The 17,203-nt window shown below is 42.7% G+C and overlaps 2 protein-coding genes across 2 annotated transcripts in view; both read left to right on the top strand.

Annotated features, from left to right (window-relative positions):
* als2b (alsin Rho guanine nucleotide exchange factor ALS2 b) overlaps nucleotides 1–6,145 on the top strand; it is a 99,135-nt gene extending 92,990 nt beyond the window's left edge. Inside the window, exons 31-33 of the mRNA XM_055638502.1 lie at nucleotides 1,314–1,463; nucleotides 1,654–1,750; nucleotides 2,193–6,145. Coding sequence (XP_055494477.1) covers nucleotides 1,314–1,463; nucleotides 1,654–1,750; nucleotides 2,193–2,231 — 286 coding nt within the window. The 3' untranslated portion in view covers nucleotides 2,232–6,145. The remainder of the gene's footprint in view (nucleotides 1–1,313; nucleotides 1,464–1,653; nucleotides 1,751–2,192) is intronic.
* Nucleotides 6,146–14,142: 7,997 nt separating this feature from the next.
* mpp4b (MAGUK p55 scaffold protein 4b) overlaps nucleotides 14,143–17,203 on the top strand; it is a 41,007-nt gene continuing 37,946 nt past the window's right edge. Inside the window, exons 1-2 of the mRNA XM_055638813.1 lie at nucleotides 14,143–14,424; nucleotides 16,596–16,673. Of these exons, the coding sequence (XP_055494788.1) occupies nucleotides 14,143–14,424; nucleotides 16,596–16,673 (360 nt within the window). The remainder of the gene's footprint in view (nucleotides 14,425–16,595; nucleotides 16,674–17,203) is intronic.

The raw sequence follows: 17,203 nt of genomic DNA, 5'->3' as shown, positions 1-17,203 counted from the left end.
GAGTAGCCATTCGGCCCTTCGAGCCAGCACCGCCATTCAATGTGATCGTGGCTGATCATCCCAAATCAGTACCCTGTTCCTGGCTTCTCCCCATATCCCCTGACTCCGCTATTTTTAAGAGCCCTATCTAGCTCTCTCTTGAAAGCATCCAGAGAACCTGCCTCCACTGCCCTCTGAGGCAGAGAATTCCACAGACAGTCCTGCCATCCCGGGAATTAACATTGTAAACCTACGCTGCACTCCCTCAATGGCAAGAATGTCCTTCCTCAAATTAGGGGACCAAAACTGCACACAATACTCCAGGTGTGGTCTCACTAGGGCTCTGTACAACTGCAGAAGGACCTCTTTGCTCCTATATTCGATTCCTCATGTTATGAAGGCCAATATGCCATTCGCTTTCTTCACTGCCTGCTGTACCTGCATGCTTACTTTCATAGACTGATGAACAAGGACCCCCAGATCCCGTTGTACTTCCCCTTTTCTCGACGTGACGCCATTTAAATATTAATCTGCCTTCCTGTTTTTGCTGCCAAAGTGGATAACCTCACATGTATCCGCATTAAACGTCATCTGCCATGCATCTGCCCACTCCCCCAACCTGTCCAAGTCATCCTGCATTCTCATAACATCCTCCTCACAGTTCACACTGCCACCCAGCTTTGTGTCATCTGCAAATTTGTTAATGTTACTTTGAATCCCTTCATCCAAATCATTGATGACAATTGTAAATAGCTGCGGTCCCAGCACCGAGCCTTGCGGTACCCCACTAGTCACTGCCTGCCATTCTGAAAGGGACCCGTTAATCCCTACTCATTGTTTCCTGTCTGCCAACCACTTCTCTATCCATGTCAGCACTCTACCCCCAATACCATGTGCCCTAATTTTGCCCACTAATCTCCTGTGGGACCTTATCAAATGCTTCCTGAAAGTCCAGGTACACTGCACCCACTGGCTCTCCCTTGCCAATTTTCCCAGTTGCATCTTCAAAAAATTCCAGATAGGAAAGATTTAGAGGGATATGGGCCAAATGCAGGCCAACGGGACAAATTTAGATTGGGCATCTTGGTTGGCAAGGAAGAGTTTGCCGAAGAATCTGTTTCTGTGTTGTTTCAGTCTGACTCTAACCCAGACCATGGGGTGCAGGCAGCCTTTACAATGTCCTAATCTGGAAAGATGGCACCTTTATTGTTGTGATGCCAAGGAAGTCATTTGAACCAGTTTCTTCCACATACTTGCTGTGTTTGACTCTGCCATAGCAAAATGACTAGCTTTATGTTGGAATATAATTTTATCCTTTTTCCCCTCGTCACCAGCACCACTTTCACTCCAGCTGACAAGCTGAATGTCATCCAGCAAACCTTTGAGGAGATCACCCAGGAGGTGCTGACTAAGTTGCAGGATGACTTCTTGTGGTCCATGGACGATCTCTTCCCTGTTTTTCTGTACGTGGTGCTTCGGGCAAGGTGAGGAAATGCTCTTCCGCACTTTCAATGCATCTGCAATATATTTCTGTCCAGCTGTTGACATTTAGTTTGACACAGACCATGAATTGAAACGTACTCTACCCTTGCTCATGTGACATGAAGGAACTTTGATCCACTAAACAAAATACCAAGTTAGCTCCTAACTCGAGTTTGTATTATTATCTCACAGGATCAGGAATCTGGGATCGGAAGTTCATCTTATTGAGGATCTGATGGACCCTTCAGTTCAACATGGAGAGCAGGGGATTATGTTCACTACACTGAAGGTCAGTGACAGCAGCAGCACGTCACATTGTTGGGATATGATAGGGAAGGAGCAAAAAGAACATGTCCATGTGGGAAGTGGCAAGGAGAGTAAAAGACAATATTTTTGGGATGGATGGAGAGGGGAAAATAGAGTCCTGGGCAGATTGTGTGGGGGAGAAAAGGGAGGTATTCGGCTGGGTGGTGAGGAAAAAACAAAGAAGCAGAATTAGGAGAACAGACAGGATAGAGTTTGGCCAGGATGGTGGAGGTTGGCTCACCAGCTAAGTTCTGCATCTGGGAGGAGGAAAGACTAATGTACTCTATCTGCATTCACTCCTTATGGCCGCAAATGCTTTAGTGATTTAAGCACAAATACTTGTTCAAGCTTAATGCAAATGATTGAAGTAGTAAATGCAGCAAGCTTTAATTACTAACGTTTTATTTTATTTTTTTTATCTCTAGGCCTGTTATTATCAAATTCAGCATGAGAAGCTAACATAGAACAACAACCCTTCTCTCTCTCTCTCTGGCTGATTGGAATGGTATTATGCACAGTTAAGAGGGTGGGTCCTTGGAAAGGCCGACATGGACGCATAAATTGTAATGGATGCATTACCTCGTACATGTACCTGCAAAGATGCATTTGCCCACTACCACAGCCTCTCTCCCACTTCACACTCATTTCCCATCCTCTCTGCCACCCAAATCATGCATGCACACTGCTCGCCTTCTTCATACTCCCAGCTACCCGTTTTACAGACACCCCTGCCCCCAAGTGACCACATGCCCTGCAGTGTTTTAAGTCTGAATATTTGAATTTAGGTTTTGTTTTACTTGATACTTAATGGAATGATAAAACATAAATTGTCACTGTAGGACAAAAATTATCAATTGCATCAGTGCGTAGAATTGAAATGCATTACACTGGATAGTTGATGACGAGGTGTTTCATGTCTGAGGGCTAGATGCTTTTGGAAATAGTACATAACATTATTCCAGCATTTGTGGGTCACTTTCTGCACTAATTCACTGTTTCTAGCATAGGATACACTGTCACTACCCAGCCCTTGGGCTACAGTATTTCTAGAGCACAAGCACAGTCCCTGCCTGGTTGGAGAGATGCAAGATGTGATGTGAGGCAGTCGTAAGTTGGAGATTTTTAAAAAATCACAATGTAACTCAGAATGTACTTAAATCCCATCAAATAGCATATATTTGGAGAGTTGTGCAATCTTGGTCTTGCATCATAGGAAGCATGATACGATAACTGTGTGGGTTCTGCACTGATTAAATCAGAGTAGTCTCTGCTCTACATGAATTGCAACTGTTTTCATTACAATAGAGGTAACTGATTGAACGAATGGAACAAGGATAAAGACAGGCCGATTTCAAATGATTGTGGGTACCAAAATGTGGCTCAAAGTCATAAGGGGTTTAGAGATTACATTTTTTAAAATATAAAAAGCAAAAAGCTGGTGAGATTTTAGGCAGGGAATTCTATAACTTTGGACTTTATTAGCAAAATAGGTGGGCTCCATTTGGGAAGTCATCTTATTCAAGATGGTTCAGAAGCAATAAACAGTAGATGAGATACTTCAGATCTGCAAGATAATTGTAACAGAGATAAAGACGTGTAAAACACAGGGGATGAGGGAAGGAGGAATTTGAGAGAATCTAAAAATCCAGGTGGTGATTTACAGGGTGCTGAGTACCTAAGTGTGTGGAAGATTACAATTTGGAATGCAGACAGCAGACTTCTGGATTTGTGTATTTTTAAAGAGGTAGAATGAAAAAGGCTAATGAAAACTGTTTGAATTGCTCGTCCTGGCGATAACAAAGGGGCAGACGAGAGTGGCAGACGTTGGTGAGATTGAATGGAGCTGAGTGAAACGGTGTTGGGTAAGTGAAACTTAGTAGTCTAAACAAGGACCAAAATCAATAATCAGAATCTCCAGTTGGGCACCAGTTTAGATGCTGTGAGGCATCTGGAATGTCCTGTTTCCGGAAGATGGAGTCAGTGGCCAGGGAGGAGTTTCTGACAAAGACAAAACCTTTTGAACTTCCCAATATTTAGATGGTATTCTGATCACCTAATATCTGGATATCTGACAAGTATTCTGACAACTTAGGCCATGAAAGCCAGCTGTCATTAACATTGGTAGAAACGGACATTGTTAGGAGACTGTGAGACTGCATCTAGATGTGAAGGAGGAGACTGACTTGGAGGCAGCAGAAAGAAAATGGGCAGCACAGCAATGTAACTCGTAATAGTGCCTCACTGCACTGGAGACCTGGGTTCAATTCCAATCTTCGGTTCCTCGTCTTACCCTTGTTAGAGCTTTAACTTTTGGTAGTGTGGTCTAGTCTGAGAGTTATAGACTTCATAGCTGCCCACCAGATGCGTGGTTGCCTTGAACAGGACCAGTGCATTCTATGCTTGTTGTCACCATCCAGCATTGCAATTCTTTGAAACGCTGTCAACTCGAGCTGCTTGATCCAATCAATGACCAACCAAAAGTTGCCAGACACTGACTCCATAACCATAACAGGTAACTGGCCATATTTGATGCCACTCACAACACAATAGTTTATCTGGAGATGCCTTATTTCATTGGTGCCACACAATTGTTCAAGGAAGAAGATATATAAACAGTATTGAATCGAACACTGTGTATCCTGTGCCAATTTCAATAAATTATTTTTGATTAAAAAAACAAAGCTGGTGCCTCAAGCTGAAGCGACCCAGGGTCGATCCTGATCTCAGTTCTGTCTGTGTGGAGTTTGCACGTTCACCTTGTGACTAGGTTTCTTCTGGGTGCTCCGGTTTCAATTTGTGTTTGATAGATTAGCCACTGAAAATTGCCTCTCGTGTGTCAGTGAGTGTTAGAATCTGAGGTGATTGATCAGAATGCAAGGAGAATTAATTGGGATTAGAGAAAGAATATAAGTATTTGATAGTTGATGTGGTTTCAATGGGCTGGTAGCCATATGACTCTTGAACCCTGTATGAAAAGCCATTGTTGAAGAGAAAGGAAAGATGGTCATCAACTCCCTCCAGGGTTTGGGGAAGGTGAGAGTTACTGTCTCCATCCTGAGAGGAATTCGGAGGTACAGGTAACGTTCGATCGTTCTATCCGAGATGCTTTTTTCCCTCTGATATGGACCCCTCTGCTGTGAAAGATTTCCATTGTCCCATTTTCTGATTTCTTCTATGCACCTTCTGCAGGCCTGTTGTATTTGAAACAATTCTCTCCTGATATCCATGCATGATTCTCCCCACCTTTCTGCTTTTCGGTGACTTGGGGCAGTCAGAGTGCAAGAGAATGTCACCTTTGTGAAGAAATGGGCAAAGAGAATTTAATGCTTATTAAGCAGCCCTTTGCATTTGATTCTTCCTGCACAGTTTGCTTCTGTCTTCCTGGAGTACTTCCGGATTCTCTGCGATTCGCACATTTTACCTCTCCGTATATTATGCCAACAGTGGAAGGGTAAATTCTGTTCTGGGGAAAGTTCAGGAGCCAAGTTTCTGTGGTCCTAGTTCAGTCAGGGGCACTCTTCTTTAGGTCAGTATTGTGTCCTTGTACTTGTCTTTCTTGAGTGGGTCATGTTGCAGATTGGTACTTTCATAAAATTGTGGAAAATGTTGTAGGTGTAGCTGTTACCTTAAACTTTAAATGCAAAAAATATTGGTGGTGTGTGTTGCTTCAAAAAATACCAGGGACATTTATTCCAATGTTCTTGTCAATGTTCATCTTTCAATTAACATCACAGAATCTGATCTATCTGATTGTTCTCGCGTTCATCATTAAGTGTGTGCTAGCATTCTGACCTTGAACCAGTGACCATACCTCAGACTAATGAATTTGCCGGTAAGGGTTTTGGATTGAAGTGCAAGGATCTGCAGAATTACAACTTCTCTCTCTAGTTTGCACAGTGCGATAACGTATTTCTTATAGGTTGCTTTTCTTCATCCAGGTGATCAGGGGGGTAAATTGAGAAATGAGTTGAATATTTCTGGAGCCCCTCTGTTTCCCAAGAGTGTCAATTTTAATCTAAAAATTGTCCCAACCTGAAATGTTCCTCCAGCAGTTTATTTCTTGTGCAGTCAATTTTAGTGTTTCATAATGTAATTTAACATCCATTCACAGAATTTTGAATTTTTAAGACATCTTTTTTAAACCTGGAGCTACACTAAAGCAAACCAAAATCTTTCAACATACACTATATATGTTACGATGCTGCTACACATAATTGTCAATTATTTATTTGGTTAAGAAACTACTAAGACCTGCTTGCAAGATACCATAGCAATCTTTACCCTATACTGGGTAGTTTTAACTTGTGTCCAAATGTAATTGAGTCTCCCAACCATTTCCTTCCCCCCCCCCCCCCCCCCCCCCCCCCCCCCCCACCCCCCCCCTCTCCACTTTTCCCACTTTTCCCATTCTCCACTGCTGTTTATTTAGTTCCCTTCCTACCTGTGAGTTGTTTATAAGAGCTGTATGAACATGAACACTACACAAAATTCCTCCCCACCATACGCTATGTGTGTCAGACAGTGCTTCACCGTTGCAGAATCTCCAACATATTCCATGCCATAAACCTGTCTCATCTACTCACCCATTACAACATTTACTTCGCATATCTAGCACACTTTCCTACTTACTCCTGAAGAGCTGTTCTGCACTAAGCTGACAGTAATCTTTCTATTTTCAAATTGCATTAAGCTTTTTTAATCATATTCAGCATAATGCTGACCTGCTGTTGACCAGTTTTATGTCAGTCTCTTCATCACTGCTGACAAATCCATTTGTATGCCCTGACCATAACACTTGGCTCTTCCAACTTTGCAGAATGCTAGTCCTGGAAAGCCTTGCTTAATTCCCTGCCATTTCTACATTTCCTGACCGAACCAGGCTCAAGACTTCAGTTCCAGCATGGCTGAGATTTCCTCACAGCAGCTGACTCTAAACTCCCTCAAGCTGGTTACTTAGATACTTTGTGGGACTTTCCTTGGGCAGATGCCTCATTTCCCTGTCACTGCCTATTTGAATGACTGCATTAATTACTGCAGGGACAATTGGCACGCTGGAATATATATTTTATTCTTATATCCATACAATGATTTTGAATTGTTTTAAAATTTTTGGTATGTTTTATGTATTTTTGAGGGTGAGCATGGTATGTGTTGTAGGAAACTCTCTAATCTCTGAATAGTGACATTAATTCATTGTAATGTTTTTTCCATTGATTATCCCCTCGCCCTAATAAGTGGAAAAATGCCTCACTCCCTTAATGTAACTGGCAAAAATTGACCATCATTTCTCTAAGTTACATATTTAGGTCTTCACATCACTACATTATCCCTGATGAACGAAGGTAATGAGAAGACCATCCAAAGAGACAAGTAACCAAAAAATATCTGCCTTGTCTAGCTATGAAAAACAGGGCATTTTAAAACGAATACAGAAACAACCCTGCAAAAGGTTTTACTGCTTCATTCCTGTAAGATATGTCTCAATTGTCTGCATTGTCCTATTAATAAAAGGTTTAATATTTTGTACTTGTGAAAAATGTTTAATAAGAAATTGAATTTAACTCTGAAATATGTACAAAGCTATTTAAATTTATGCTGTATACAGTGCTTCACACTGCAATAATTATTGTGACCTACCTGGCTGCAATAAAGTGGAATTTGGATTTATTTGTCCCACTTTATTGATTTATGCAGGTCTTTCAGCCCCACTATCCATGCTGTTCATTGATCACCTGTTGACACTAGTGCTATTACATCACATTTTCTCATATACTCCATATATATACTGGGTGCAATTTACATAGGTCTATTAACCTACAAATCTGCACATTTTTAGTCATGAATAATAAGGCACGTGGTTTTAAAAACAATAACCAACAGAAATCCATTGACAAAAGCAGAAAACGCCGGTAACACTCAGCCAGCCTGGCACCATCCGAGAAGAGAGCAATGGCGAAGACTTCATATCCTCAACTTCCAATAAAGTTCAATGATACTTTATTGCCACATATACCTAGGTATAGTGAATAGATATGTTTTGCATACAACCCAGTAAAATCATGTAGCAGACCTCACCTAGGCAGTGCACAAATTCACCAGTTTTATCTACTGCCTGCCACGTATAGCAGCAGCCTATGAAATACAGCTTTTTAATTGGAGGCTGCTTGAGAAAATTGTTACATAAACAATGCCAGCGTCTCTAGTAAATAGTGTGGCTTTCATGTAATTGCCATGTTCTGAGTTACTATTTGGAGTTCATCAATATTTTAAACTAGAGTCCCACCAAGTGGGACCCATCCCCTCAACGAGAGGGGGGGGGTGGGTGGCCTTCAGCATCTTACACACACACACACTAACCACCCCCCACACATACACACTAACCCCCCCCTCCCGATGTTATATTAATATTAGTCATTTGCTCCTTTTACCCCATCCCTCGTCCTATCCACTCATGCATAACCCCCAACTGCGCAGACGCGGCTAGAGGGGGGGTGGAGAGGGAGGGGGTAGAGATTGAGGGGGGGGGGGGGGGGGGGGGGGGGGCATGCGGCGTCACATAGGAGGGCTGGTTCCCGAACGCAATACTCCACCACTCGCTCATAGATCCCAATATTCACCATGCCCTGGCAGAGAGGGAAGGGAGGGAGGGGGGGGGGGGGGGGGGGCAGCACTTACCCACCAGGCGCCGGGCCCAAGCGAGGCTGTGGGTCAAGTCAAGTTTATTCGTCACATACACATATGAGATATGCAGTGAAATGAAAAGTGGCAATGCTTGCGGACTGTGCAAAAAACACAAAACGGAATGGAACAGAATCAGTAATTACATATTTGTGGGAGAGAAAAAAAAAGAAGAAACAGCAATTTTAAAAAGACACAACACAACAGTAAATTGGTACAGTAAGTTAGCCCCTGGTGAGAAAGGAGTTTACAGTCCTAATGGCCTCTGGGAAGAAACTCCTTCTCATCCTCTCTGTTTACACAGCATAGCAACGGAGGTGTTTGATTCAGATTCAGATTCAATTTAATTGTCAGTGTACAGTACAGAGTTTGACTGTCCGTAGCAGCTGGAACAGTCTGTTGCTGGGGTGGAAGGGATCCCCCATGACCTTATTGGCTCTGGATTTGGACCTTCTGATGTATAGTTCCTGCAGGGGGGGCTAGTGTAGTTCCCATAGTGCGTTCGGCACTACTCTGCAGAGCCTTCTTGTCCTGGGCATAGCAGTTCCCAAACCAATTTGTGATGTTTCCGGACAAGATGCTTTCCACAGCCACTGAGTAGAAGCACTGGAGGATCCCTGAGTGAGCCCCCCCCCCCCCCCCCCCCATCCATCCTCCACCCCCCCCCCCCCCTCCTCTCTCTCTTTTCTCTGCCCCATGGGGAGGGAGTGGGTAGAGGCAGCATCTACCCAGGTCGTAGAGCAGCAGCCTCCCCACCAGGTGCCGGGCCCGAGCGAGGCTGCAGCCGGCGTGGACCTGAGTGAGGCCCGGAGCGATCTGAGGACGGTCAAAAGCAGCGGAGGGCCGGCCGATCGTGGCATCCGCGAAGGGAAGCCAACCCACCCACATCACAGACGATCGGGCGGGGGAGACGGAGAGGAAGTCGTCCCCCGTGACGACCAGAGATCACCAGGTAGGATCGGGATCACCAGCGAGGAAAAGGCGTCCCGATTCACCGAGTCCCTGCGATTGACAGAGGAATCGCAGTTCTCCGTAGACTGCCTCTCCCAGAGGGAGTAATGGCCGCCACGGCCACCTTCCCACCGCGCTGCTCCACGCCCGCACGGTGATAACGACTGCCGCCGCCATGTTCTAGAGCTTCAAGGAGTCTAGTGAAGTACGCAGCACGACCTGAGCAGCAGTTTAAAAACGCTAAGTGACAAATTTAAAGAAGTGAAAGTTAAGAAGTCAAGAAGTACAGAAGGCATAATGGGTGACGTCACTCACAGCGCGAGCACAGGCAGGCAGTCAGATCCATTGTGATGTCTTCAGCAAGACCATCACGTTTATTTTCGAAGTTATTTGAAATTTGTGAATATTTTCATAAATAACTCGAGAAATAATGCATGAAATTTTCAGATTAGGCAATTTTTGATTTCATGGAACAAATCTCTACGGGAATATGTAAAATTGGTACCGTTAGCACGTCGTTTCTTTGAGTGGATGTAATCGCACACAAACAAATAAATACACACACACACACATCCAAGATAAGAGTTTTATAGTTATAAGGATGAAAGAAAATAAACTGATTGAGGGGTTGAATATTAGACTATGAAAATATAGCTATATGAGATTAAATTATTTTAGTATACTTTTGAGAGTGTGCCCCCAAAACTTCAGAAATGCAAGGATTCAACTGAAATGGGGATTTTTTTTATGCTAGTACCAAAATTTGTGGTTGATAGACTAATAAAATAGATGGATAAAAATCATTTCCAAGTCGAATGTGAGTTAGATACAGAGTAGAGGTCCCTCCACATCATTTTATCAAGCACTCTCAGGGCAGATACACATAAATTAGATACAGATAAATCTTCCTTTACCCTATCCAGAGGAGTTATTGTACAGGTCAGAAAAAGGATTGGTTGCCAAGTGACAATAGGGTATTATCAATGCAAGTTTCAGCTCAAAGGGGTTTGTACCAATGATTAAACTATACTAAGAAAGCCTTTTTGGTACATTGGAAGTAAAGTGATTGGTTTGCTTTAAGTAACGATGGCTTGGTTCTCGCCATTGATGGATGTGTACTTGTAAAAAAGGATTGCAGCGGATCCTGAGAACATAAAGGGATTACTTGATCCTTGCACCGACAGCTGTGATGAAAACAAAAACTGAGGGAGAACAAAACCAAACAGATCGCTTCGTATTCCAAGTGCTGTTCAGTAGGGTTGAAGTAACTGCAATCTTGTCAATGGTAAGTAAACCAACTTTCAATCATAACTTAGTGCTGTGTGCGAAAGGGCAGACAGAGGAAGAGTGAACTGCAATATATTTTTCAAGGACAGTTTTCTTATCACATTCCCCATAGCTTTTCCTATTTGAAGAGCATTCTGTTGGTGTCAGATGAGGGGAGTGGGCGAGAAGATCTGGAATTTGAGGTGTAGCACTGTTAACTGATAGTTCTACTGATCTGCGTGATTTAAATGAGCTCACCAGCAGATTTCGGCACCCAATAAAATATTCTGGCTGGACAGGCATCGATGATAGAGGTAATCAACCAGAGAGATTACTTTCAGTGGAAGATTTAATGAACGGAGGAATTGGCCTTGACAGAGAGTTAATGCAGAGAAGAGTGATTTCGGTAGAACTGAGTGATCTGTTCCTGCCTCTGATTGATTTGTTGTGTTTCTATTTTGCTGGCATCAACATGTGAAAAAAAGTCTAGGTAGCTGTCAGTGATAATGTCTAGTGCATGTCCAGTTAAAACCTTAATCAGAGCTATGCAGCATGGAATCAGGCTCCGTAGTCCTACTTGTGAATGCCAACCAAGATTTCTATATAACCTAGTCCCATTTGCGTGCATTTTGTCCTTATCCCTCTAAGCCATTCCAATCTATATATCTATCCAAATGTCTTTTAAGCATTGTATTTGTACCCAATTCTACAGCTTCTTTCCATACATCTACCACCCTCTGTGTGGAAAAATGTGTCCCTTGGGTCCCATTTAAACCTTTACCCGCTCATCTTAAATCTATGTCCTCTAATTTTAGACACCCCTTCCCTCGGAAAATGATTGACCATCCATTTTATCCATGCCTCTCTCTCATGGTTCTGTGTACCTCTCAAGATTTGCTTCTCAGCCGACTATGTTCCAGGGGAAATGATCCTTAAGTCAATAACTAGCTCCTTCATCTTGCTGTCATTGAGAGAGAGGTTGTTGTCTTGATTCCATGTTAATAAGCTCTCTATCTCCCTCCTGTATTCTGTCTCGAGATTATTCGAGATCCAGCCCGCAATAGTGGTGTCATAGTCAAAAAGCTTGTTAATGTTCAAGCAGAATTTGTCTCCACAGTTGTGAGTGTGTAGGGAGTAGAGTAAGATACTGCAGTTTTCAGAATTATTGTGGAAGATGTTTTGTCGCCTAGCCTCACTGATTGTGGACTATGGGTCAGAAAGTGAGAATCCAGTGGCTGAGGCAGTGCTGACACCTAGGTCCAGGAGCTTGGAGATGAAGTTTGATTCGGATTATGATGTTGAAGATGCAGCTATATAAAATAAATAGGGTCCGACAAAGGTGATCTTGTTATGTAGATGTTCCAGAGATGTGACTGTGTATAACAGCCCTCCAGGGCCATCCTTTGAGTCCCTCCACTGATTCCAATTTCTGATGCTGTTCCTGTGCTTACTATTCTATGGACTACCGTGCCCATGGTAACCTTCTTTTCACCTCATCAAAAAAGTCAATCAAATTTGTAAATAGGTAAATGGCATTGATAGGAATGTTTTGAGAGTTGATAAGAGTGTCCCCCATCTTAGTCATAAAGAAAAATGAAATCTGATCAAATCACCTTTCAAATCTGCTCAATGGGAACTGTCATTGACTGAGACCTTGGGAGATTCAGGAATTAAATAATATGAAGGTGAGAATTTGTCCAGTGGATTAATTACAAACAGATTAGAACACATCCAGCGTTCAGAGGAGCTGATAATTGGTTTTGTGGCACTGACTTTACCCTACATCATTGCCAAATATTAGAAAAGAGCCATCTCAGCCACATCTCTTTAAAACTGTACTTCCTATGGTGCAGTGCCCAAAAGTGATTGTACTCCAGGGGAACGTAGCCAAAGCCTCATCAAATGCAGCATAATTCCTCTTTTTGGAGTGAACCCCCATCCCATTTGCATACTTGATTTATTTTGCATTTGCTCTGTGGAATGATTTGTTTACTTGGATTCTCGCATCTCAATGCTACCATACAGATTCTAGCTTTTCAGTTAAAGTCTTTCATTTCCTTAAATCCAAATTTGATGATGTTGCACTCTTAACTCTATATGTCTCAGTTTAGTCCACTCAAGTGATCTATCTATGTGCCTTGCACCTGCACTGCATCTGCTCTGTTAAATGCCCAACTATGCCATTTGAAAACTGGATACACAATATTTAATTGCAATAAATATGATGAAATGTTGAGGATTTGGAACAGATCCCCACGGAACATCACGTATCTCATCTTGTCAGAATGGGTCCTTATCCCAACTCGCACCTCCTGTTTCCCAACCAATTGTCTTCCAAATGTTTACTTAAAAATTTGAACCCTGGTGTTTTAACTGGCATCCTTTTTTTCGACCTTTTCTGATGCCTCTTGGAGGTTTTTATTAATAACATGCATGTACATATCTTTTGGACATAAGGAACTCAATAAATGTATTTCATTAATCAGGCATGACATTTCTTTAAACAACATTGTGCATCCTCTCTCTAATCACTCTGTATTTACTCAAATATTTAGCACTCTGACCCTGATGATACTTTAAGAATCAATTAGTGTGGCTTCCCAGTGAGAGAGTAAACTACAAAATATTATTCCTGCCGTTTTCGCACATTTAGATACATATGGACACTGCTAAATATTTCCTTTCTGCTCCAGCTAACCTTCCATATACACTGAGAAACTCATGAATGCATTGCAAAAGCCCATCCTGTCTCCCGAATGTATTGGGAAATACTATCTCTCCTTAGACAAGTAGATATAAGGCTGCCCTTCCCATGTACAAACTGAGAATGTCCACTCCCTCCCAGATACACTTCCAAAAAGCTCCAATCGCTTTCACATATGCAACAAGAAATTCTTATTCTCCTCATCTACACACTGGGAAACTCCAGTCTTTCTCAGATACATACTGAGAAACATCAGCCCCTCTCAGATACATACTTAGAAACCCATTTGTCTTAGGTATCTTCTGAGAAACCCCAGCGCCTCTCATATATATATATGTGACATTTTGGTTTGGGACCCTTCAGACTGATTGTAAGAGCTGGGGGAAGAAAGCTTGAAAAGGGATGGGGCAATGCAGATGGAGCCAACTAATCATTGCCTTACTGAAACTCAGTCTGTTCTTGTTCAGATTAGTCTTCACTCCTGTAAGCAGCAGTTGAGGGACCAACCTCATCCCAGGGCACAATAACAGATGGATGTCCTGCATGGATTGCTTAATACACGATGGTTGCAGTCACTGGTGAAGGTAAGAAGCACATTTAGAGACCATGATGTCAAAACCTCTGTAAGGATGCACTGTTAATTGTGCCAAGCCCATCCCTAAACCCCACCTCCGGTGAGTACCCAATCTAAATAGGTAATTATGTCTCAGGAGTCAGTGCAGAAAACATTAGTGTGTGCCATCTATATCAATGATTTGGATGACAATATACTAGACATGGTTAGTACCTTTGTAGCTGACTATAAAATAGGTGGTATCATAGACAATGAAGAACATTATCAAGAATTACAGCAGGATCCTAAGCAACTGGGTAAGGCAGGCCAAGGTACGGCAAAGAGAAGTGCAAAGTGTATTCTGGGAAGTCAAACCAGAATAGGACTTTCACAGGTAGACAAAGAAGCCAATGTCTCATGTCACAACCGGGACAATGGCATGCTGGCCTTCATTTGTCTGAGCATTGGAAATTGGGATATTACCTTGCAGTTGTATAAGACATTGGTGAGGCCACACTTGGAATATTGTGTTCAATTTTGCTCACTCTTCTCATGGGAAGATGCTACTAAGCTGGAAAAGAGTGCAGAAAAGATTTATGATGATGTTGCCAGGACTTGAGGGACTGAGTTACATGGAGAGGTTGGGGATGCATTGGAATGTAGGAGACTGAGGAGTGATCCTACAGAGTTGTATAAAATCATGAGTGGCTTAGATAGAGAAATGCACTGTCTTTTTCCCTGGGTTGGGTGTCTGAAATTGCAACTGAGCAATATCAATGATGTTCCCAAATCATAAATTGGCAGCTCGCATGTTACACAATGTGAAAGATTTCATGTTGAAACTGCAGGCAATTCTAATGTGCTTTCAATGAATTTATGTCCTCATATCAAATGTAATATATACTAAACAAGGTGCGGACCCGTTGGCCCCAGCCCCCGGGGTAATATTCCACCACTGACCCATATGCTCCTACTGCGCAGGTTGCGGCTGAGGGGTTCCCTTTGTGATGCCAGAGATCCCGGTTGTGACACGAGTCATGGCAACCCTCCACCAACTGTGCCTCACCATCCCTCTTCCTACCTTATCCTCCTCCATTCCCCCTCATCCCCAGCACTCCCTCCTCTTCACCCTCCCTCTTCTTTCCCCTCTCCTTCTCCCCTCCCCACTCCCTCCCTCACCTCTCCCTCCCTCTTCTTTCCCCTACCCTCAGTCACTCCCTCCCTCCCTCACTAATCCCTCTCCCCTCCCTACCCCCTCCTCTCTATCTCCCTGCTCCCCCACTCCTCACCTCCCCATCCCACTCCCTCCCTCACCTCCCCCACTACCCTCCTCTTCCTCTATGCCCACTCCCTACCTCCCCCAATCCCCCCTCCTCTCCCTCTATCCCCCCCCCCCCCACTCTCCTGTCCTCACTCCCCCCCACTTCCCCCCCCTCCCCTCCCTCTCCCTTCCCTACCCCCCTTCTCTCCCTCTATCCCCCTGCTTCCCCGCTCCTCACTCCCCCCTATCGCACCCCCCACAATGAAAATCGCAATGTTTTTTTTAATGAAACCTCTCCCCAATCCCACCCTGCACAATGAAAATCGCTATTTTTTAAAATGAAATTATCAATGAAAAACATTTTTTTCTTTAAAATAACATAAACACAATGTTAGCCGTTAATAAAAATGGAAGAATTTGATTAAAACAGAGTTTGTTTTTTTTAATCGCGATTTGTTAAATGTAAATGAGATTCGGGATCCATTGTGTCATCATTGTGACGTCGAACAGGATCCCATTGTGACGCCATTGTGACGACAAACGCAGCTGATGAGCATGGCAAGTGGAAAAGTGGTTTGAAAAGTGATTTTTGTAAAGTTTAAAATGTCAATATCTTGTAAAATATAACATAAATCCAAACAAAACTTGTTTCATTTACATCCCAGGACAATGGTGAGTAAGGTGGGCCAAAAATTGTAGCGCTATCGTGTACCGTTTTGACGGGGTTTTGTGATCTTACGCACATGCATGTATACAAACAAACAAAGAGTTTTAGTAATATATAGATTACTTACAATTATACCAACAATGTCCCTGGCTCTGGACTGGTTAAGACATGTCAAGATACAAATAAAAATGAAAAATTTTGGAAACACTGAAGCAGGCTGGGCAGCATCTATAGAAAGAGAAACAGAGTTAATGTGCAGGAAGGAACTGCAGATGCTGGTTTAAATCGAAGATAGACACGAAATGCTGGATTAACTCAGCAGTACAGGCAGCATCTCTGGAGAGAAGGAATGGGTGCCGTTTATGTTTCAGTTAAGCACTTTTGTCAAAACTATATTTACAACGTCTTTTAGAACTGAAGTTATCAGTCAAAACTCAGTGGTAACAGTTTTACCACCATCAGAAGTTCAGGAGTCTTTGGGATACCTGAGATAATGTGTATATAGAATCAAGTATTTTTTGTCAGCTTTATTTCACTGTTGTGTGTTTTAATTTCCTAACACAGGATTGTACAAATGTATCTCATGTGACAAGCTGAAAAGAAAGAAATAACAAAGTCTTTGGGGAACAGCTGATAGTTATCTTGTCATTCTCTCTGCGGAAACAATGGACTTGATGGGGCTTCAAGTTCGCTATGAGATAAGAGGATATTCACTTGACTTTTACTGGTTTCTGGCTTGCATTTTCAGGTATATGAGTGCTTGCATCAGTACCTGTGGAGAAGACCATTGCCGGTCATGCCGCAGGCATCTGTGCTTTGTCGAGAGGTGAGGAAAGAATTTTTGAGGCTCAAAAAGGGCTTCATTCTTTCTCGCACATATTCAAGGTTATGATGCCACAATAAAGATAGTGCCAGTTATCCCATAATAGGCACGAATTACCATTGAGATGATTTATGTCAGCTTCCTTGTCACATTTCCACCATCACAGGTGCCAGTTTTCAGCTAATTTTAATTGTTCCATGTGATATCAACAAGTGTACCAAAGCATTTTGGAGCATCCAAAACCTGGCTGTAGATTTCTACTGGAGACCTAGCTATTCAGCCAAGCTACCAGCTAAGTTGCTCCATTGCAACTACCACTGCAGCATATTGTGGACAATTGCCCAGGTATTTTCTGGGTCACACCGCTGTGGCCCCAACCATCTATGTTTACAAACAATCAGTAATTGATTACCATCAGCCATACAAGATTCTGATCAAAGGATTTTAGTGAATGGCTAAAAAAAATGAAATTCTTTATTCTGTGGTGAAATATCATTACTTTAGGTTGAGATATTATGGTAATGTTAATGTAA

This window comes from Leucoraja erinacea, chromosome 7 (genome assembly GCF_028641065.1).
Source record: "Leucoraja erinacea ecotype New England chromosome 7, Leri_hhj_1, whole genome shotgun sequence".
Classification (NCBI taxonomy): Eukaryota; Metazoa; Chordata; class Chondrichthyes; order Rajiformes; family Rajidae; genus Leucoraja; species Leucoraja erinaceus.
The sequence above is the reverse complement of the archived record's forward strand: the minus strand, read 5'-3'. Positions and strand labels throughout refer to the sequence as shown.